The sequence below is a fragment of the Gobio gobio genome, assembly GCF_949357685.1.
Source record: "Gobio gobio genome assembly, chromosome: 8".
Classification (NCBI taxonomy): Eukaryota; Metazoa; Chordata; class Actinopteri; order Cypriniformes; family Gobionidae; genus Gobio; species Gobio gobio.
This window is the reverse complement of record NC_137114.1, coordinates 13,493,197-13,517,298: the sequence shown is the minus strand read 5'-3', so window position 1 is coordinate 13,517,298 and position 24,102 is coordinate 13,493,197. Positions and strand designations below refer to the sequence as shown.

The 24,102-nt window shown below is 38.1% G+C and overlaps 2 protein-coding genes across 3 annotated transcripts in view; one reads left to right on the top strand and one right to left on the bottom strand.

Annotated features, from left to right (window-relative positions):
* Positions 1–85: 85 nt before the first annotated feature.
* mrap (melanocortin 2 receptor accessory protein) lies at positions 86–3,039 on the top strand. Its single transcript, XM_079824645.1, has 3 exons — positions 86–264; positions 345–441; positions 656–3,039. The coding sequence occupies exons 1-3, from the start codon at positions 159–161 to the stop codon at positions 726–728; spliced, it is 276 nt and encodes a 91-aa protein (XP_079680771.1). The 5' UTR covers positions 86–158; the 3' UTR covers positions 729–3,039.
* urb1 (URB1 ribosome biogenesis homolog) overlaps positions 2,313–24,102 on the bottom strand; it is a 52,668-nt gene continuing 30,878 nt past the window's right edge. For both annotated transcript variants that reach the window (XM_079824642.1, XM_079824643.1), the window contains exons 24-41: positions 23,238–23,499; positions 22,928–23,132; positions 21,069–21,249; positions 19,558–19,616; positions 19,240–19,430; positions 16,435–16,545; positions 16,283–16,346; positions 16,023–16,191; positions 15,328–15,436; positions 13,891–14,051; positions 13,344–13,455; positions 13,123–13,229; positions 12,802–12,945; positions 9,894–10,003; positions 9,605–9,802; positions 8,564–8,805; positions 4,721–5,293; positions 2,313–2,566 (exon numbers count right to left, since the gene is read on the bottom strand). In XM_079824642.1, coding sequence (XP_079680768.1) covers positions 2,394–2,566; positions 4,721–5,293; positions 8,564–8,805; positions 9,605–9,802; positions 9,894–10,003; positions 12,802–12,945; positions 13,123–13,229; positions 13,344–13,455; positions 13,891–14,051; positions 15,328–15,436; positions 16,023–16,191; positions 16,283–16,346; positions 16,435–16,545; positions 19,240–19,430; positions 19,558–19,616; positions 21,069–21,249; positions 22,928–23,132; positions 23,238–23,499 — 3,171 coding nt within the window. In that variant the 3' untranslated portion in view covers positions 2,313–2,393. The remainder of the gene's footprint in view (positions 2,567–4,720; positions 5,294–8,563; positions 8,806–9,604; positions 9,803–9,893; positions 10,004–12,801; positions 12,946–13,122; positions 13,230–13,343; positions 13,456–13,890; positions 14,052–15,327; positions 15,437–16,022; positions 16,192–16,282; positions 16,347–16,434; positions 16,546–19,239; positions 19,431–19,557; positions 19,617–21,068; positions 21,250–22,927; positions 23,133–23,237; positions 23,500–24,102) is intronic.

The window sequence follows — 24,102 nt, the reverse complement described above, 5'->3', positions numbered from 1 at the left end:
AAGAAATGTTTCAATCAGAAATATTGTAAAAGGAGGTGTGGCTTCACTGTGTGAAAAACCTCAAACCGTGACTCTCATGGGTGGGATCAAGGATTCAAATCAGTCCGAAGTCTCTGGTGCGGTTTCAGATTCACACAATATCACCCAGTCCTAAAACAATGAAGAATTCCACACAGCCATCAGAATACGTGCTGGATTACGAGTACTACTACGATTACGTGGACCCAGTCTTTGTGAATGCCAGTACACTGAAGTACAACAGATGTGAGCTACTTTACTTTTCCACTTTCTCTTCTTGATCTCAGATCAGCTGATGTGACGGCTAACTGTCTTTCTCTTCTCAGATTCAATTGTCCTAATATTTTGGATCATTCTAGCTGCATTTATTGGCTTCTTCTTCTTGATTTTGTCACTTATATCACAAACGGGGCAACAACCAAGGTAAGAATGAAACCGTTTCACTGTATAAACATTTATTTATCGCACAATGGTTATTTGAGATGCATGTTATTTATTTGTAATGTTTATTGTTGAATCTATAGATATTACATGTTCAGCTAATCGATAAAATGCTTCTAGATGGTCTCTAAAGCCTAACAAAAGAACAACACATTTTATAAAGTGAATATTATTATGTTTTTATTTGTTTATGTAGGGGACCTCGTGTCAAAAAATCTGGTTTGCCATTGATTAAAGGCTATGGATCTTCTCAGAAAAGATACAAATAAGAAGCAACTTTTGAAAAAGACACTAAAGCCATGATGACGATCTTTACAGAAGTGACACTGAAGAAGCAGACCTGCTGAGTAACTGCCATTAAACCATGATATCCTCATCAATGTCTCTCCCTCTATCTCTCTCTAAAGTACGGGAGCTTGTTTCCCTCACAAAAAAATTGCGACTTTTTATCTAACATTTCTAACTTTTTTCTCGCAATTGTGAGATATGATCTTGCAATTCTGAGAAATAAAGTCAAAATTGGAAAAATTAAGTCAAAATTGCGAGATATAAACTTGCATTTGCAAGAAAAATCTGAATTGTGAGAAACTCACCATTGTGAGAAATAGTCATTATTTTGAGAAATAAAATTGCAATTCTGATATAATCGCAATTCTCAAAAGTCAGATTCCTGAGATATAAACTCGCCATTTTGAGAAATAGTTGCAATTCTGAGAGTAGTAATTCTGATAAAGTCACAATTCTTAAAAATAAAGTCAGAAATCTGAGATATAAGCCATTCCGAGAAATAGTCACCGTTTTGAAAAATAAAGTCGCAATTCTGATATAGCATTCGTAAGTCACTATTTTGAGAAATAAAGTTGCAATTCTTCTGATATAAAGTCGCAATTCTGATATGAAGTCGCAATTCTGATATAGTCGCAATTCTTAAAAATAAAGTCAGGAATTGCATGATATAAACTCGCCATTCTGAGAAATAAAGTCACTATTTTGAAAAAATAAAGTTGCAATTCAGATATAAAGTCGTAATTCTGATATAGAATTCGTAAGTCACTATTTTCAGAAATAAAGTCGCAATTCTTCTGATATAGTCGCAATTCTTCTGATATAGTCACAATTCGCAATTCTGATATAAAGTCGCAATTCTGATATAGAATTCGTAAGTCACTATTTTGAGAAATAAAGTCGCAATTCTTCTGATATAGTCACAATTCTGATAAAGTCACAATTCTGATATAAAGTCTGATAAAGTCGTAATTCTTAAAAATAAAATCAGAATTGTGAGATATAAACTCGCCATTCTGAGAAATAAAGTCACTATTTAGAAAAATAAAGTTGCAATTCTTCTGATATAAAGTCGCAATTCTGATATGAAGTCGCAATTCTGATATAGTCGCAATTCTTAAAAATAAAGTCAGGAATTGCATGATATAAACTCGCCATTCTGAGAAATAAAGTCACTATTTTGAGAAATAGTCGCAATTCTTCTGATATAAAGTCGTAATTCTGAACAGTCCGAAATGCGAGATATAAACTAGCAATTGCAAGTTATAAAGTCAGAATTGTGACTTTTTTTTCTCAGAATTTGACTTTGTAACTCGAAATTGCGAGTTTATATCTCGATTCTAAGAAAAACTGTGAATTGCGGGATATAAACTCGCAATAACCTTTGTATTTTTGATTAGTGGAAGAAACAAGTTGTTTTTTTACTGTACCAAAAAAATAAGTGTATAAATGATAAACTATAAAAATGTGCAATGTAAATACAATCATTCTAAATTTGTAGTAAATTTGACAATCATCAATAGCCAAAATAACTCAAACACAAAGGCTTGTTCATCTTTTTTTATTTTAAAATTATAAAATGACAAAAAAAGATCCACTAAACGTTTTTTATAATGACTGTTTTGCTAAATAATCTCCTACGCAGCATGTCACGGGTCAAGCGCAGACAGGATGTCTCTGCACATGTGCAGCGAGTGAGATTTAGGCTTCTTGCTGCAGGTCCTGTTGCACAGCAGTCTGGCGTGGGTCAGCAGGAGGTCAGGTGACCGGGCGCCACTCCACAGCTCATAGATGTACAGCGACAGCAGCTTCAGCCCGCTTTCTGTCAACAAAACAAGCAAACAATATTTCAGTGGAAAAAGATTTTAAGAAAACATGACAGTGATTCACACAGCTCCAAATGTATGATTCCCACTCATCAGAAATGACTTATTTTATTCCACAAGGGTGCATTAAATTGATCAAACATGGCTGTAAAGACATTTATAAAGTTACAAATGATTTCCATTTCAAATAAATGCTGTTCTTTTGAACTTTATATTCATCAAAGCCGGTTCACTGCTATTCCTTCCTTGGAGCACTTTTGATAGATACTAACTAATGTTATGTCTGATCGGTGTATATTTAATTTATACAGTGAAGACTTTGCTGTTTTATTTTCATTTGAATAATTTATTCAATTTCTGTACATAATCTACCAAATCTGTAACCAACTATACCTGAAAAGCACATTCATTTGCATCTTTGTTCTACTGCGTTTATTTTAGTGCTGTGAATCAATAAATTTTTTTTACTAATTAATCGCATTTTTCTGTAATTAGTAACGATTAATCGCAATTAAAAAACATTGGAGTTTTTAATATTTTGATATTGTAATAATTTCAGTTACTCTCCAAATGAATGATGAAACAATTTAAAGACACACAGACAGGACATTGACATCCAGCATGTTCTCTTGTGCTTGTCGCACTTAGATTGTTTAAAAGCATTTACATGAATAAGAGCGTGATCATATCATGTAACGCTGGGCAAAAATGGATATAAAAACGGACGTTAAATATTTTTAATGCGTTTAACTGAAGAAAAAAAAAATTGCCCGTGTTAACACGTTAATTTGCCTAGCACTTAATTTATTTGGACTATTGCTTGTAGTTTGATTATTTGTTCTCATTTTATTACAGACTGTTTACTTTACTTTAATTTAATAGGTGTTTGAAATGTATATTGTATTTATGTAGATTTTTTTTTCATTTACATTCCATGCAAAAATTACAAATACTAGCCAATGACTCAAGCTTCAGTGTGTCCGTAGAGGGTTGGCACCGAACTGTAATTGGCAATGTAGCTCGCATTACAAAAAAAACAGGTATGCTTGAGCATTCGGTCCATATTAGGGTGGCGTCTTGTGACATCACATCCTGTTTTTGGTTGATTTAGATGTGTTTTTGGTCCGTGTTGCGTTCACATTTCAGTCTAAGCGCACCAGAGTTCATTTGGAAGCGGACCGAAACCCCCTGAAAATGTCATTCTCAGTCCGTTTCTTTGGTGCACACCAGGATTCAGATGGCAGCGTTCACACTTATTCAACTGAACCACACTACTCAAAGTCTAATCTGAGACCTTAAAGGGTTAGTTCACCCAAAAATGAAAATTCTGTCATTAATGACTGACCCTCATGTCGTTCGACACCCGTCAGACCTCCGTTCATCTTCAGAACACAAATGAAGATATTTTAGTTGAAATCTGATGGCTCTGAAAGGCCTCCATTGGCTCAATGCACGGTTCACTCTCAAGACCCTTAAAAGGCACTAAAGACGTCGTTACAAAGTCCATCTCACTACAGTGGTTCTACAATAACTTTATGAATCTGCGAGAATAGTTTTTGTGCGCAAAAAACCCCTAAATAACGACTTATATAGTGATGACGATTTCAAAACACGGCCTCATGAAGCTTCGAAGCGTTATGAATCAGTCGAATCAGCAGTTTGGATCGCCAAATTTCAGCAGTTTGAATCGCCAAGTCACGTATTTCAGCAGTTTGGCGGTTTGACACGCGATCCGAATCATGAATCGACTCACTGATTCATAACGCTTCGAAGCTTCATGAGGCCGTGTTTTGAAATCGTCATCACTATATAAGTCGTTATTTAGGGGTTTTTTGCGCACAAAAACTATTCTCGCCGATTCATAAAGTTATTGTAGAACCACTGTAGTGAGATGGACTTTGTAACAACGTCTTTAGTGCCTTTTAAGGGTCTTGAGAGTGTAAAGTGCCATTGTGCCAATGGAGGCCTTTCAGAGCCATCAGATTTCAACTAAAATATCTTCATTTGTGTTCTGAAGACGAACGGAGGTCTTACGGGATGAGGGTAAGTAATTAATGACAGAATTTTCATTTTTGGGTGAACTAACCCTTTAAAGTAACCCTTGTAATTCTCTACAGAGGAAATGACTGGGATTGACTGTTGTGCCTTACCTTTCTTGGCACCATCATCTGTTGCAGGCAAGCACGTTCTTAACACCGTCTGGTGGGTGACATCCAGAAAGCTGCCGCGTGCCTCTAGCAAAAGAACCATGACTCTAGAGAACAGCTGAAGGGTGTCCGCTGTTGAGCGATGCTCTTGCGTTGTGTGGTGATATAATCTCAGAAAGTCCTTTCTGGTGCCTTCATCAGACAGCAGAGCCTCTATGATAGCCGTACGCGGCAGTATGACGCTAGTCACCCATTTTAAAACGGCTAAGGTGCTGCCGTCATCATACGGGCTCTCTGTCAATGACTTAAGGGCCCACTTGAGAATTAAACAAGCAGTTGCAACGTCTAGATTGCTTGAATCAGGTTTGTCCATGGGTTCAGGTTTGGAACTGGAAACCTCTTGCGGTTTGGGTTCCCAATGTGTGAGGATGTTTCTAAGAAGCGGTTTACACTCGTCCAGCGAAGCCTGCTCCAGTTTTTCCCCTTGTCCGTCGACAGTTTCGGTCTGTTTTTCCATTCGAAATTGAGCGTGCTTTGCTGAGTGGCATTTTCCTTGCCCTTTCTCTCTTCCAGAGCCTGAATAAACACATGAAATGTTTAGTTAGGAACAAGAATGTGTCAAAACATGTGATCTGTGTGTCTAACATCCATCTAGTTTCCACAAGGCCAAGGACTGTCCATGTTCACTACTGTTCAAAAGTCTGGGGTTGGTAAACGTTTGTAATTGTTTTCGTAAGAAGTCTTTTAAGCTCACCAAGGCTACATTTATTTAATTAACAATACTGTAAAAACAGTAATAATCATTACTCCAGTCTTCAGTGTCACATGATCCTCCAGAGATCATTCTAACATGCTGACTTGGTGTTCATGAAACATTTCTGTAACATTATAATTGTCTTTACTGTCACTTTTGATCAATTTATTGTGTACTTGCTGCAGAACAGTATTTCTTTCTTTCAGAAAACCCCAACTTTTGTAAGGTAGTGCATCTGCCTGCATCCAGTGAATATGGACGAGTTAAAGGAATAAAAGGAACATGAATGTTAAAAGAACCGTAAATGATATTATCTGGCTGTCAGTTCTTCATTAAAGGTATATTCCGGGTTCAATGCACGTTGTTGATTACCACAAAAATGAATTTCAACTCTTCCCTCCTTTTCTTTAAAAAAGCTAAACCAAGGTTACAGTGAGACACTTGCGTACAATGGAAATAAACATAGCAATTTTTGTAGGATTTGTAAAGCCTATGATTTTATAAAAGCACTTGCGTGAATTCCTCTGTTAAAATGTGTGCATTATTGGACCAGTAAAGCTGTTTAAATCCTAATTTCTACAGTCATTTTAGCATTTATAGAACTGCCATGGCGTCAAAGTTTCTAAATTTGGAAATACCTTCACACAGAAAGAGACAAGTAAGAGACTAAGGGCCAGATTTACTAACAGCTTGCACCAGCACAAACCCTCTTTTGGTGTTGAAAAACGACTGTCAGGATTTACTAAAGACACACTGTGAAAAATTAGCGCTGAAAATGCGTGGACAGGGTTATTTTTGCGGCTGACCTTATTACATATGCATTTGTCGGAGTTTCCTTTTCAGACGCAACATTTATGGGAGGAGAGTATTTAAATGAATCATGCAAGGTGATTTACTAAGGTTTATGCTAGTCAATTTACTGGTGTTTGCTCCATTATTTACCGCCCAGAAAAAGCATCTCTTAAACCAGACGCTAACTTATGCTGTTCTTGGTAGATTGTGTTGGTCATTATGGAAATGATCGGCTGTGTCAGAGTTCTTTAATTTGCCCGTCGTCAGTAGATCACACACAGAACTTTCCACTCCCATCGGCGCTTTTTTAGGAATTGTGCCCTCACACTAATTTGCCCTGTTTAGTAAATCTGGCCCTAAAATGCTTACACTAAAATTGACACATATTATTTATGTCTTGTGGCGATACTACTGAGTATTTAAGTGCCTCACTGAAAATCTGATTTACTAAACAGTGAAATCAGCGTGAAAGTGCAATCCCATAAAAGTTTCAATACTCTCCTCCCATACATTTTGCATCTGAAAGGGAAACTCCTAATGCTGCGTTCACACCAAACGCGAATAGAGCGTCAAAATCGCGTCTACCGCGTCTAGTTTCACGCGCGAACATTTTTGAATCCATTCGCGCGTCCGCAGAGAATTGGACGCACGTAGAAATCGAGCGCTGGAAGCGAAATTGCCGCGCGTTCAAGGCACTCCAGGAGAAATATGTCATAAAACACCTCTCTGCCTCTTTTCATTTTCATAAAAAATATATATTAAGCATTAATAGCCACACAAATGTGGTCCAGGCGACTCCTACATTATCTTCACTGCATGTATATTTAAATATCTTTAAAATATAAAGTTATGAAACTTCTCTTTGCCCTCAGTCAAAACGATTTGGCAGACAACAAATTATAGATTCATGAGAGCAAAGATCGCCCGTTAGATCCACACAAGACGAATCACTACAGGACATCAGAGCCAGCGGCAGACGTCAGAAGGACTGGCCGAGGAAAGGCTGCTCTCGCCGGGGTTATGAGCGGTGATTGCCCGGTGATCGCCTGGATCTCACAACTCCAAAAACACAAGATTATTTTATATTAAATAGGCGCTCTCTTTATAAATAAACCACAGATTTGAGCTTTAAACATCTACATTCTCACCTGAAAAAGTCTTAAAACAACATTTTGTGACACAATAGTTGTATTTTTAAATTAAGCAGGGTTTCTCATCACGTCACTTTACCACGTGACAGCAGCGAGCAGGCTCCTGATTGGTTAACGCGGCGCGAATTGACACCAAAGTTCAAATTTTTCAACTCGGGCGTCAGACGCGAATTCGCTTCAAACGCGTGAATTCACAAAAGCACCATTCGCGCAAGATGCTCAATTGGCGTCAAATTCGCTTCATTCGCGCGAACTGGATGTGTGCATGAGGCGGATTAGCGTCCTTTGCGCCGCGCGAAACGCGCCTTTCCATTGACTTAACATTGAAATCACTCGCGCCAGACGCTCTATTTGCGTTTGATGTGAACGCAGCATAAGAATGCATATGCAATAAGGTCAGCCCCAAAAATAACCCTGTCCACGCCTTTTCAGCGCTAATTTTTCTCTGCTTGTCTTAAGTAAATCCTGACATCCTGTTTTTTTAATGCCAAAAGAGCGTTGGAGCGCTGGCGGAAGCTATTAGTAAATCTGGCCCATAGACATCTCAAAGTTTTAAAAAAAGTAATTTCAATTTCGAACAACAATGACAGAATTTTAATTTTGGGGTGAACTAACCATTTTAAGGAACACCACTTTTTTGGAAAATAGGCTCATTTTCCAACTCCCCTAGAGTCAAACAGTTGAGCCGTTTTTTTTAATCCATTCAGCCGATCTCCGGGTCTGGCGGTAGTACTTTTAGCATAGCTTAGCATAGATAATTGAATCTGATTAGACCGTTAGCATCTCGCTCAAAAATGACCAAAGAGTTTCGACATTTTTCCTATTTAAAACCTGACTCTTCTGTAGTTACATCGTGTACTAAGTCAGACGGAAAATGAACAGTTGTGATTTTCTAGGCCGATATGGCTAGGAACTATTCTCTCATTCCTGCGTAATAATCAAGGAACTTTGTGTCGTCCCATGAGTGCAGTGACACAATGATATTACACTGTGCCTGAAAATAGGCTAACTTCCATCAACATAACCAACATGACAACCTGCTTACACAGCGAGCGTGCTGGGGACTATTTTCAAGTGCTGCATAATATTATTGCGCCTGCTGCACTATTTTCAAAAAAAGCGGAGTGTTCCTTTAATTGAGACTCTTACCCATCAGCTCTTTGACTCTGTGTTTGTGGATGAGAGTCTGAAGAGCAGACAGCAGTGAGGCGTCCCGGGCCAGTGTTGCCCAGCGCTGCAGGAGACTGAGGACTTCAGAGCACGATAGTTTCTGTGGGTGAAGCGTCAGCCAGCCTGCCTCTTTGTGAGCATTCAGAGCTGTCCCACGATGCAACAGTACAGAGTAGAGTGTGTGCAGGACTGCTTTCAGCTGAAGTGCGCTCACACCATTCCTGATCAGAGAACAGAGAAAAGGCAAATAGTTCATTAAAACTATATTTTTGTATTTGATGAAAAAAATGGTAGGCTCAAGATAAAGGGGTCATATTATGCTTTTTTGCATGTTCAACTTTCTTTAGCGAGTAATGGTGTTGTTTGAGCATGAAAAAGTCACTCCAAAGGGAGTTTTCCTTTATATCAGCGTCACTGTTTCTGAACTCCCTGAAACGCAGTAGTCTTGAGATTTCTTCCATCACAATATTCCTCATTTAAATAAATCCCGCCGAAGACATATGCAAAATAAAGGGGAGTGGCCTGGTTTAGTTGGTTAGTACAGTGTTGAAAGTAGGTGCAGAGTATTTTATAATTTTAGAAATAAACAAATCAAAATAAAACACTTTTAAAATGAAAAAAGATTAAATTGTATCTATTCACTTGAGTGTCATGTGAGAATTAACCGACATTAGAGAGCTGTGAACATGTGAATGTGTCCTTAAATCATTAAAATATTAACCTAAATTCACAGGGTGTACTTCAAGTAAATATATTACTTCTAATGGGTTCTGCTGAGAAATAAAGTTTGTGAATTCCTGCTATAAGGCTCAGAAACGAATACATGACTGTTTTTGGCACAGAAAAACCCTTAACCTGTTGTAATATTGAACACTGACCTCATGGAAATAATAAAAACAGTGGTCATATCATGCATATTTTTAGAAAGTTTAATATATTGCCAAATTATCCTCACAGGAAGCCCGTCTTTATCCTATAGTGAGCCTGTAATCACAGACGTATCTTGTTTTACGGTCTTACCCCAGATGTCTGATGACTGTGAGCAGCGTGCACAGGAACTCATTGATGATTGGCAGAGGAAGACATTTGCCTGAAGTCTGTGGCCGCTCTGATGTAGTGCCGTTTGCTCCTGGTTTGCCCTCTTTATTACCCAAATTAGTGAACCACAGAGCATGAAGCAACTCGATGACTGAACTCAGCAGCGTCCGGTCGACATTCCTACATGAAACAAATGCAATCAGTTTCTAAAGTGACCCCTCAAAGTAATGATATGGAAAGCGCTTCTATTCATTAAAAACCCACCCCTCACCTCTTTTCTATTATCTGTAATATCCATGTTAGGACTCCATGCTCTTTGGTGAGGACATAAGCTGCTCTGTTGCCATGAGCCGTCTGCCGCAAAACATTTGTTATCTGAATCTGGAACAGCAGAGCAGAAAATTGTCAAATCAACAGTTTTCCAGAGATCCCATGCCATATTACGCAATAAATATTACTATCTGTGACCATCTGAACACTATATATATACTTAAGAGGCATTGTATGCTCACTAGCCACTGTGGCTAATGGTTTTCCAAAGTTACTAGCCACTCAGCAATTTCACTGGCCACAATTTTGACATCGATACCATGGGGAAAAACTACCATATAGATATTTATTAGACATAATTAGGCAGCCGGTTTATTAGGCTGCTGTCACTTTAAGACCTGACGCAGGAATACATTACATTGTTACACATGCGTTTTCTTTCTCAACTGTTTATGTTCACTTACATAATTCATGTAAACACAACATATAACTGACGTGAATATTCGCCAAGACCAGCATTTTGACATTATTTTGTGTGTGTTTGACTGTTTAAGAGCAATAAGCAGCGAAAAAGAACTCATTTTAGTACTGACAGACGGCTTTGTGTGCGCGCAATTTGGGTGTGAGCACAAAATCTGCGGGAATTATTCAAATTATGCACAATACGCGCAATCCCATGGCGAAATTCAAGCCCTGTAACAGCAACAATATTCATCCAGAGCAAATGAAACGAGTGAGGGAAGGCGGGTTTGTGTGTAACTCGCTGTCGGAGAGATGAGAGAGCGAGAGAGAGCAGCTGTGTATCGTGTGTCTATTCCGCGGGAAATTAGTATTTGAAGTGTTTCAGATATTTCAGTATCAATATGCATCCAATAAATCGATATTTTGATAACACTTAGTTTATTAATTCAGATGCCTTTTTAAAAGACTACAACTGAAAAATGTATATATTATATAAAATTGAACCTGCCAAAGTGGCTAGTAGGAGCGACTGTGTTACACGCCACTGCTGAAATACACCCGCATTTGGCAGGTTGGCAGGTGTTTACGTCATTCTAAACCCAGAGGAAACAGAATCCAGTGTTGTCTTGCTTCACATTTTACACTGCTCATAATTTACCCAGGTTATTAATTAATCCTGGCTATTCACAAGCTGGCTTTCACACTGTACATTCCTAAAGCCTGGGTTAACATCCTTATTTACTAGGGCTGGGTATTGACACAAATTTCACAATTCGATTCGATTTCGATTCACAAGCTTGCAATTCGATTCGATTATTTTGGATATATTTCAGGTACACTCAATGATGTTTTTATCATTTATAATAATAAAGTTATATTATTAACTTTACAATTACATGTTTATATTTAAAAAAATTAATTGGAGGAGAAATAAGCTGTTTTACTGACATCTTTCCACGGTTGAAACACCGATTGAGCGATTCCACGTGACATGATACGGATTTCAGTAAATTGTACTGTATCTTAATACACCTTTAGATGCTCATTCATGTTTATTTCGCGCTGTAACTGGTATTAAAGCGGATGAGTTCACGTGGGCTCCTGCTTCTCTTGAGCTGAGCCAGAGCGATCTCACGCCACAGCGCCAAAATGTTATTTGTGTTTTTGAATTTCAAAATAAAATGGACGTAATTTGAAATCTGAGACTGTTTCATATTAATAATAACGAAGCACAAAGATTATTTTGATTTAATGGTTGGAGGCGCTACAATGTTCTATTCGTTCATCAACTGAAAACAGGACAGACTAATCGATTCTTGGGATTTAAAGCTGCAGTCCGTAACTTTTTGGCGCTCTAGCGGTTAATAAACAGAACTGCATGCGTCTTGCGGAAGAACATTGCAGCCGGAGCTACTTCTCTCTGTTTATGTCTATGGCGAGTCACGCAGGGACTGTGCTCCTCCGCAGCGGCTCCTACCAGTCCGGTCTGAAATAGTCCCAATATAAACACTTATTATAAGTCTACCATAATGATTCAGTGTAAGACAAAAACACGGTTTGGAAAATGGATTCATGTTGTACATTCTCATTATATAATTTTTGTAAATCTTGAACACAAAAAAAAGTTACGGACAGCAGCTTTAAGAATCAATATCAGTTCGTAAAAATGAGAACCGATTAAATTCATATTTTTTACCCAGCCCTATTGTTTACATACACATGCAGAATCAGTTTTATCGATTGGACGAACCCCGAACATGATACATTAAAGGCTCTAGAACTGCGCATCCTCATATTATATATTGCAGATTGCCTGTTACTGTACTATCAGATTTTTCCTGAATGGACTTTTCGTACTATAAAAGGTAAGAATGAATAGGTCTGTTCTTCACTTCTTCACATTTTCCATCGCCAGAATGTTTTAGGTTCACTTAAATTAAAAGTTGTTGCTTTTTAAAGCCTAATAATTGTTGAAATTTCAATTATACTGCAATGTTGAATGTCTATCATTAATGTAAAATCAGTTTCATCGAGACATCAGAGGCTGTATTAGTATCAGTGATACTGGCCTTCATTCATAAAAACATACCATTACAACAAATATTTAAAATGTACGGTTTTAAGTTGTTTCTACATTAATTTGTAGAGTAACTGTGGAATTATTACAAAATAAAAATCGTTTTTTGTGATTAATTACAGAAATCATTTGTGATCAATTAGTAATTTTTTTTAATCGATTGACAGCACTAATAAAATTATTTGTAACATTTTTAGAGCTTGCTTACTGTATTCTGCAAATAATTCTCAGTTGCAACCTATTTAGACCAGGAATTTTACACTTACAGGGACATCTGAAGCTAATGGAAGCACATTGGCGTTAAATCTAACCTACATTGTTGTTTTGCTCACTAGGACCACATTTTAACACAGAGACAGATTTTGTGCACCTGAGAGGCCTGGTCACAGAGCGGCGTGCTGCTGAAGCCCAGCAGGGTCTGATAGATGCCTTGCTTCTCACAGAGCTCGTAGCAGAGCTTATCCCGGACCCCTTCCTCCAAAATGTTCAAACCCCACTCGCGCTCCATTTTGTGCTGGACAGAGAAACAGAAACGAATGTCTTCAGCAAGTACAACATTAATTGGTTAAAGACATGGTTATTTGAACAGTCATGTAGCAAATGTTTGAATGTATACTATATTACCAAGCATATGAGTTAATTACTATGCAACCAAACGTGTCTAATCACATGATCTCTGACGTTTCATTACCTCCAGATCAAAGCTGTAGAAGAGTTTGAAGAAGTCAGGAATTCTCTTGAGGTCCAGAAACTGAGTTCCCAGAAGAAATCTGCTCACCACCATGTACATGTGTTCCTCTGCAGAGGGAAAAAAGCTTAAATTCAACTGAATCCATATCTCTTACAGCATGTTAACATGTCAAGTGAGCACTCGACTCTATGGCTCACACACACACACACACACACACTCACCAGGTCTCAGGATCTGCTGAGCAACTTTAGCAATGTAGGCCACGTGTACAAAAGGTACCTGGAGGTTTTGCTTTTGGATCCCATTCTTAACAGTGTCGAGCAAGTACAGTAGCTGGATATTATATAAAAACATAAATATTTAAATAAATAAACAACATAATTAATATAATATAATTAGAGTTGTATAGTAATAATAAAATGAGATCTAGCATATATTTGATACAATAAAATACAGTAAATAATATTGTGATATTGTTTATACTGTAATACTTGTGATTCTGTAATATTGTGAAATATCATTACAATTTAAAATAAATATTTTCTATTTGAATACATTCAAATATAATTTAAGCTGAATTTTCAGCAGATGTTAGTGACGCTTCCGACTTCAGTGTCACATGATCCTTCAAAATTCGCACTGACACTTACACCACTGAATGCAAAGTATGAAATTGCATAAAATATGAAAAAAGAACAGAAATCACATCTTCAAATAAATCTTCAAAACAGGGATATTTGACACTGGTAAACAGTAACACTTCTGCACCTGTCTCTTCTCTCGGAATCGAGCGCCCTCCAGGTGCTGATAAAAGGATCCCAGTACTTGGTACGCTGCGGCCCTCACTTTAGGGTCATAGCTGCTCAGGGCCGCCACTGCGACACCCAAAGCATGACTGGAAACAAACTTGTGACAGTCGACCGCACACTCTGATGAGAGAGAGACAGATAACAGAACAGGTTAACAAATGTAAATAAACCCCAAAATGTGTGACCTTGAACGAGCAGGCTTGCAAGGAAATGTTGCAATCTGATTAAATAAATGTTTTAAGATAAAAAAAAAATAAAAAAAACTTGTCTAGGTACTGACTAAAATGTTTACAATGATTTTGTTGGAAATATAAAAATTATTAATTAATTCAAGTGAATATTTTGTGATGATCTTATAGCTATGTGCAACATATTTAAAGGGACCATGTCATGGATTATTTGTATTTCTTTTATTTTAAAATGTTCCTTGAGGTTCACTTATATTTTAAAGCGATCAGGCATATCATTATGACAGGTGAAGTGTATAACACTGATTATCTCTGTCACGACACCTGTTAGTGGGTGGGATATAATAGGCAGCAAGTGAACATTTTGTCCTCAAAGTTGATGATAATGGAAAAAATGGAAAAATGGGCAAGCGTAAGGATTTGAGCAAGTTTGACAAGGGCCAAATTGTGATGGCTAGACGACTGGGTCAGAGCATCTCCAAAACTGCAGCTCTTGTGGGGTGTTCCCGGTCTGCAGTGGTCAGTCTCTATCAAAAGTGCTCCAAGGAAGGAACAGTGGAGAACCGGCCACAGGGTCATGGGCGGCCAAGGCTCATTGATGCACGTGGAGAGCGAAGGCTGGCCCGTGTGGTCCAATCAAACAGACGAGCTACTATTCACTGTATCAGTATAGACAGCGTCACTGATTATAATGGCACGATTGACACCAGGCAAATGTCAGCCGTTAAATGACTGAACTGTAGTGGTGTGAGGCTGATGGTGCGATGATGTAAAACTATTTGTGGATGTCTTGCTCTGGAGGCAGGCATATGCAAATTTATTTCCCTGTGTTATGTCACAGATCCCGCAATATGAAAATTATTTGTTTTTGGAGCTTGATTACACAAATGTTTTGTTTATAATGAGGACTATGACACTTGTAGGGTGTTTTAATGGTACAAAGACCTCTTATCTGTCAAACGATCAAGGCAAATTTGATTTCTCATGTCATGACCCCTTTAACCCTTATTAGCAAAAATGGGAGATTATTTCTGTAAATATGTGGAAACAAGAGTCAATTAAATATCAAACATTGACTGACACAATAAATAAAAAAAAACACTAATAACAGCCAGCAATATGGTCACAAAATATATATTGTATACTAGTGCTAGTACAAAGTAGCCACACACAAAAAACAGCATTATGGGCACGTCATGTCAGGTTACCTGGGCGAAGGATGAAGCTGAACAGAGGGAGGAGGAAACAGGGGTCATACAGAGATGACAGATCTAGAGAATGCTTGTCTTCCTGCTTGTAGACCAAGTTTTTGCTGCCCTGTAGAAAGAGTAACGTGCCATTTATGCATGACTCTGGCTTTAAAATTGCACAATTAATTAATTTTCCTACTTCTATACAGTAAAGAGGAATGATTCAATTTAGAAATTGTTCTAAGGGTTCGTTCACCCAAAACTCTGAAGCTTCACATTGTTCATTTAAAGAGATTGTAAAATAAATCCATATGAAACAAGACATTTAATTAAAGTCTTCTGAAGAGAAACGATCACTTTATAATGAAGAGATTTAATTTAGGCTTTTACTTACTAATAAATAAAAGCAAAAAGGACTAAAACTGTTTACTACTCGGTTCACATTACACTCACCAGCGACTTCATTAGGTACACCTGTGAGAATGTTTTGAAGCATCAAAGTTTTGGTTGAATAGACTTTCAATGGACAGACAGAAATTTGTTCAATTTGGTTAAAAGTATAATTTGTGTTGTGAAGACGAACACAAGTCTTTTAGGTTTGGAATGACATGAGGGCGAGTAATTAATGACAGATTTTTCATTTGTTGGTGAACAAACCCTTTAAGACAGATATATCAGAATACTGTTTGTTATTCATTCTAGCCTGTTATTACCTGAAGGATGATGTATCGCTGCTGCGGGAAGTGTGTCACAGTGTTTAACATCCTGTCTGCAGTGAGCAGTGACAGCAGCTGCTCTGAACTGGGCTTCTGCCACAGTGAAGGTCCCAGGCTCTTACGGGCTTTATGGTGCTCCACCGCGGCGGGACCCCAAAGCACATACCTGAAAACAAACAGACACATGCAGTAAACAACCATTTTCCTTTTGTGGAAATCATCTTTATACAGGTGATGTGAAATATGCTGAAACGTACTGAAACTCGGTAAGACTAATGTTGTTCTTCTCATATTCCTGGAGCACAAGTAGAAGCTTCTGATCTGCCAAAACCAAAACATTTTACTCAATCACACAACTGACTTCATCCAAAATCCAAGTCAAATGAATCATGTCAAGTGGGCAATTTACCTGTGGTGCTCAGCGAAGCTCCATATGCACCAAGCAGCACAAGGAAGTGATTGCTGTTACACACTTCAGGGCATTTTTTCACCAGTGTAAGCAAGAAAGATACCAATGACTCTGGAAAACAACATTTTTATTTAAAACAACTTAAAACAATTGTTTGAATCTGTAATCGTAAGTCTAAGTTATCAGTAGCCTTAGCAAGCAGAACTAACAAACCATAAGATATTTCTTGCATGAACGTTAGGAGTGTAACGATATACAGTGAGGAAAATAAGTATTTGAACACCCTGCTATTTTGCAAGTTCTCCCACTTAGAAATCATGGAGGGGTCTGAAATTGTCATCGTAGGTGCATGTCCACTGTGAGAGACATAATCTAAAAAATAAAAAAAAATCCTGAAATCACAATGTATGATTTTTTTAACTATTTATTTGTATGATACAGCTGAAAATAAGTATTTGAACACCTGTCTATCAGCTAGAATTCTGACCCTCAAAGACCTGTTAGTCTGCCTTTAAAATGTCCATCTCCACTCCATTTATTATCCTAAATTAGATGCACCTGTTTGAGGTCGTTAGCTGCATAAAGACACCTGTCCACCCCATACAATCAGTAAGTATCCAAATACTAACATGGCCAAGACCAAAGAGCTGTCCAAAGACACTAGAGACAAAATTGTACACCTCCACAAGGCTGGAAAGGGCTACGGGGAAATTGTCAAGCAGCTTGGTGAAAAAAGGTCCACTGTTGGAGCAATCATTAGAAAATGGAAGAAGCTAAACATGACTGTCAATCTCCCTCGGACTGGGGCTCCATGCAAGATCTCACCTCGTGGGGTCTCAATGATCCTAAGAAAGGTGAGAAATCAGCCCAGAACTACACGGGAGGAGCTGGTCAATGACCTGAAAAGAGCTGGGACCACCGTTTCCAAGGTTACTGTTGGTAATACACTAAGACGTCTTGGTTTGAAATCATGCATGGCACGGAAGGTTCCCCTGCTTAAACCAGCAGATAGTGAAGAACTTCTGTGTGCGAAATTTAATATGAAACTCAGAGTTTTCCCCTTAGAATGGGTCAATACCAATTATATTGATATATTTTGATGCTGCAAGCACATCTGAAAATGAACAAAGGACATAGTGAGCAGCCGTGTGAAAAGTGCACAATCCAAGTGGTCTTAACATGAGACATGCTTTAGATTAAACTCATAAGCCTACTTTTTCAAGCACACTGCCCTCCTGTCAGATGCGTGTATTTTCATTTTAGCAAGCAAGTCTCCGTTTAACTTCAAAGACTTCAATGAATGAGCGAAAATGCACATGCACCCCCAACAGACGTAGCACAATAGAACGGGAATGCAATAAAATATACATTTAGCTAAAATATTTTTCATCTAGAAGTGGAAGCACTTCAAACATCATCTTCCATTTACTAAAGCAGCATAAACTGCAGAATGACGAGTATGCAATGGAAGCTTGTTTTCACCAGGGAGTAAAGAAATAGAAAAGGTAATGATTTTTATCTCACAATTTACTTTTTTATTGCAATTCTGAGAAGAAAAATCAGTCAGAATTACAAAATCTCAGAATTGCGAGATGTATAAAAAGCGCAATTGCAGGAAAAATACCTGTTTTATTTTTGTTATTCTGTGGTGAAAAAAACCGAATTGTGAGATGAAAAAAGGAATTCCAAGAAAAAAACTGTCAAATTATGAGATACAAACTCAAAATTCAAAAGAAAAATGTAAAAAAATAACGAGATGTCAACTTGCAATTGCAAATCTGAGGAAAAAAGTCCACAAAAAAAATATAAATCTGGAATTGAAAGTAAAATAGAATTGAATTCGCAACTGTGAGTTATAGTCAAAATTGTGAGGTATAAACTCGCAATTCTGAGAAAAGAATCAGAATAGTGAAATAATTACCAGTTTTATTTTGTTGTGGAAACAAGCTTCCATAGTGGGTTGATAGATTGTCATTCAAGGACAAAGTAAATCAGTGTTTAATTAAAAAGATTTTGTTTTTCCTCTGTGACTTCATCAAGGTACTAACGAACCATGATTTTGGTGTACCATTACACCCCTAATGAACATGATACATTCATGCACAAAATTAGATTTTGTACAAATTCTCAATCTATTTACGGCTCAATCCCAATTCTATGTTATACCCCTTTGCCTTCCCCTACCGCTACACCTACCCGTTCCCCTTGCCCCTTGAAACAGAGTGGCAAGGCGTAGGGGTGAAAATATTTCCCTAAGAAATGGGACATCACTACTATACCATTACACGTCATCATACGCCGTTTCTTTTATTAGTGTCCTGTGACATTTAACCAGCAATGAAGTTCATATATATCTAACAGAAATCAGGCGCGAGCACGTTTAACAAATTACTCACTCCCAACAGAGTTTTGCGCTTTATTTGGACTTAATAAAACGAGGCTCGTTTTCACTTCAAAAACTTATGAGCCTTAGAGTGTCCTAAGATGATACAGAACATACAAGAATAGTGAAGCCGCTTTTCAATCGGGCCAAACTGTTCTCTTTGTTTATTAACCGTTCCAGTCCGTGCTGATCCGATCCGGCCGGTGCGGATATGGTTTCGTTTTCTACTGTGGTGCTGCAATAATGTTCATACGTTATACATCAAGTCAGTCGTATAAAGCGCTATATAAATAAAGGTGAATTGACTTTAAATTGATCATCATTAATAAAAAAATTATCAACATTTTTACGTTTCCTATGTTCAGAAGCGCAGCTGAAGAGAGACATTGAGCTGCTGATATCGTTGGTCTCTACTTCTTTACCTTTAGACAGATGAAGACTGTCGGACTCGCTCTGTGTGGCCAGCATTGTGGGCAAGAACAGAGAGTGACTGGTGGTCATCATGTGGATGGTAGACATGGGCAGCAGCTCTTTAGGGGTCTCTGGTGTTCCATATATGATCTCCACAAGGGAGTTTAAGGTCCCCAAAAAGTTGGAGTCACTGTATCGATACCTGAGAGTGGAATTTTAAGAGAAGTTTTAGTTAGCCAGAATGCACACTGATAGTGTCAACTGAGAAGTAAGCTAGAAAACGGCTTTAATCCTTTTAGCTTTTGTTTATTAAGAGAAAAGTCGCTTACTTCAGCCCAGACTTGACAAAGGTGTTCCAGTCTGACGCAGTGATATTGTCTGGAAAGATCTGCAAGAAACCCAACACGTAGTAAACATCAGCTGAATATTGAGAAATGTATAAACATTTGTAAGTGCACAAAATACTGTAAAAGTTACTATATTATGCGTATGTGGCACATGAGCAAAGTTTATAACTATAAGGGCCCTATCATACACCCGGTGCAATGCGGTGCCAGTGTTTTCTGCTAGTTTCAGCCCAATGCAATTATCATTTTCACGTCTAGCACTATGTTGTTTAAATAGCAAATGCACTCGCGCCCATCTGTTCGCCCATGGGTGTGCTGGTCTGAAAACCACTGGTGCATTGTTGGCGCGTTGCTATTTTGAGGAGCTGAAAACGACTGTTATTGAAGCGCAACTGGCTTTTAAAGGGAATGGGAGATGAGACTCTGATTGGTTTATTGCACGTTACCAAAACACACCCATGACTCATTAAGAGATTAGGTACAAGCCTTTTGGACCACGTTATTCCTGTTGTTAAACTAGCAAAAGTGGATTCGGACACGCCCCAAGTGCACCTGCGCCATGCGCTTCAGACCACTCGCTCAGATTGTTAAAGTAGGGCTTTAACAGTTGATATACATATGTAAATTAAATTGGGAAAAAAATGGACAGCAGTACATTATATTATAATGGTATAATATTCTGTGTTAAATACAACCGTGTTAAAGCTACACTGTGTGATATTTTCCCCCATCTAGCGGTTAAAAGCTATATGACCATCCAGTGAATATTAGTCTCTCTTCCTCTCAATTCCGATTTCGTTTTAACTCCTACGGTGGCCGATTTAGTCCAAGATTAATATGGCTTCCAGTTCGACCTCGTCCACATTCGACACGGTGCCATCGAGTGTTAAAACGCCAAAGGCAAAGCTTGAATTTACGGGTATGTCCCTCTTTGGCTAATGTACTTTCAAGATGGAGGGGCAACATGGCGACCGGCATTCGAACCCCTCACCCGTATGTATTTTCAATGGCATATTATAAACTTACGAGAATACTTTATTACTTGAAAGAAGTAAATATACATTAATGAGCACATATATTTTTGAAAGAACTAAGTGTTTTTAGCTAAGAACAAACTAAAAAAGTTACACAGTGTAGCTTTAAAAACATACTTTACAAGAGTACATGAAAGTCTTTGCAAACGCATTACAAGTGCACTGTACCATTGAATATAAATGTTTTTTTTTTTAAATATCAATATCATAACTTCTGACTTACAACACATTTAAGTTTAAAATATGCAACTGTTTCAATGGTACAACAAAAACACTTACACGTTATCATGAGGCTAGTTTGAATCACTTTTCAACTTTACACTCATCTAAACCTCTGTAACTTCTGAATAATATTAACACAAATGTGACAACTATCAGTAAAGTGATGTTACATGGAGCTAACTTCACCCACTTCATCCACCTAGAAAAGTAAGATGACTAGGATAATACCTGACCCACCAGGAGTGACTTGAGTCTTGTCAGCATGGTCTCTTCAGGATGGGATTGTGGGTCTTTCTGTTCTTTATATACAGCAGCCAGCCAGTGGAGAGTGGCCGAAAGCAGAGATTTCCTCCATTGAGACAGTTCCTCTGAACTATCATCACACAGCTTTTCACTGATGGAGTCTGCCAGCTTCCACCTGAAACATGTAACAGCACATCAAGCAAAAAAACAACAAGTAAATAAAAACTTTGGAATCTTTAAAGCTTCAGTTCAAGTTTGCAAAAACCACAATGTCAAATATTTAAACTTCAGTAACCAATTTTTTTTTTTTTTAAATGTATAGGTTCAATTATTACTTAAATACTAAATATAGCTGTTTACCACAATGCAATGGTACATAAGTGCAGGGATTACCAAACTTTCTTGTCAGACAAACCCCCTTTGACCTCAAATGTTTAGTTGAAGTCCGCCCTCAGATTTTAAGTCTCAATAATTTAATGATCACATGAAATGCAGACAAATAAAACACGGTTTTAGTAATTGTTTTACATTGTTTTTATTTTTGAATTATTTTCTTATACATGTTTTTTTTTTGTTCACCTGGGGCCAGTTGTTCAAAAGTAATCTGATCGGATTTCGGCTATCGGATTGGATCAAATCTTGAAAATGGGTTGTTGAAAAAAAAAAAAAAAAGGATTCTGAAATCAGATTAGATCACAAAATCCAATCTTGGATTGTCTTGTTCCAAACGTTTTAGTTTTTTTTGTAATCCAATCAATTGTATCATGTAATCCACAAACACATACATTTGTTTATTTTGCTCTTGATTAGTTTAACTGTTTAAGTAATACATTTAAAGTAGACATTATTAGGCAACCTATGAAGCCTTTTGGTGGCCTCTAGTAAAGTAAAAAATAGATTTGGGCGCAATAAAATAATCCCCAAATAGCTGTAAATATCAAACAAAAATATAATATTTAATTTAAACTGTTTGCAGGGTTTGAAATTAACACCCGCCAAATGTGGGGGGAAAAAATCAACTGTGTCTGCTAACACTGTCAAATCACTAACCAATTTGACAGGTTACTCATTTTGTTTACTCTTTGCTGGGGTAGTTTGTGTAAATACTCAACTCGTGAGTCATCGTGATGTATTAAATACAGAGTATTGGGCAGAATCTGCGCATATCTGGCTTACTTGAACACACACGTCAATACGCAACAACAAAACATAATTCACAAACATAATTATGTGGAGATACTTTCCTAGGGTAACTAACCCCAGTGAAAAAGGAAATACCCACAAAGCAATGAAGGAAACCAAGAAAATAAATGAGAAGGTTTAATTCAGAGTGGCTCATCTTTGAGCTGTGGCGTATTTAATCTGCTTTATTACTTTTTTCTTTTTCGCCTAGTAGAAGTTCTGAAAGGCCTGTAACTAAAACAAAATTGTAGCCAAATTGGCCAGTGAATGGGAAAAGTTAATTTCAGACCCTGACTGTTTGTAAACTACATTGGCACAATCAATGAACCGGAGGTGAACCAGTCAATAACTCTTTGTGTTTGAACGCAGTTTATCAGGTGAACGCTGATTTTTTTTCCTCCCCCCCCCATCTCATATATTTTCCATCACCATGTCCTTTTAGGGACTCCATAGAGCACTAGTAATCCAGATTTGGGTAATCTTAAAAAGTGTGTGTCTGGATCAGGATGATCCAATCCAATTTTGCTTTGAAAAACAGGCACAAAAGTAAAATGGATAACCTGATCCTGAATAGCAAAACATGGGATGTCCAAATCCAGATCATTCTGATCCAGATTAAACGTTTTGAACACCTGGCCCCGACTCTGTTTGACAGAGAGTGATGAGTTTACCTTTCATGAGTGTCTGCTTTCTGAAGGATGGCAGGTAGATCTTTCATAAGTTGAGTGAGGTCAGCGTTTCCAGCGGCCAGTCGGACGAGACCGGACAGAACCTCCACATGCAGGTCGGTCATAACCCCAACTTCTCCTTGCTGCACTGTGTGCCACAGCTCAGACAGTAAAGCTTTCTTCAGGGCCTTCAGGACGGATTTTTGAACTGTGTTTGGTGACAGATAAGACGACATGAACCAAACCTATTGAAGTATTACTGTATGTGCACGTCGAATTCAATGTGAACAACTAAGAAAGCAGCAATACTGACTGTCTTTAGGGCGGGTGGGATCATCAATAATGGCTCTCCTCAAGTAGGCATTGAGTAAAAACAGGAAGCTGCTGCTTTGGGAGCTGATGTGCACCAGGTTGGACGGCTCCAGGCACCAGAGCTCAAAGCTGAGGACGTGTGTGGAGCAGTTTTGCAGAAGAACAACCCCAATGGCCTGGGCTGAAGGACTTTCCCTCTGGATGCAGTGCAAGAGAACGTCTGTCTGAATGAGTTTGGCAGTGCCTGGCTCCCGGGACAGCACCTAAACAGAAACACTTTTACTAAAAGTGTGCAAATAAATAAGGACATCTGTAGGTGCATTATTGCTACTCTGAATGCCATTGATATACTTAAAGGGTTAGTTCACCCAAAAATAAAAATTCTGTCATCAAATACCCTCATGTCGTTCAAAACCCGTAAGACCTTCGTTCATCTTCAGAACACAAATTATATTTTTGATGAAATCCGAGAGCTCTCTGACCCCTCCATAGACAGCAATTTAATTAACACTTTTCAAGGTCCAGAAAGGAAGTAATACATTGTTAAAATAGTCCATGTGACTACAGTGGTTCAACCTTAAAGTCCTCGTGAAATCAAAATTGACCATATTTACTTTGTTAGCGCAAATTGCTAGTTTTGTGGTGAACAATGCATCCGTGCAAGTCAATCCGCATCAAAAAATTATTTGGCTTTGTAATCTTTAATCAAAATCTGAAAATGCTCCTCCCCTCTACATTGGTAGGCCTTTTTTGATGACGTCTGTTTGACAGCTTGGGCTTCGACACCGACATGCCATCATTAAACACGCCCATCCAACTGACAGTCTGCTGCCCGCGAGCTAATAAACAGAGATGGCGAGAAGGTG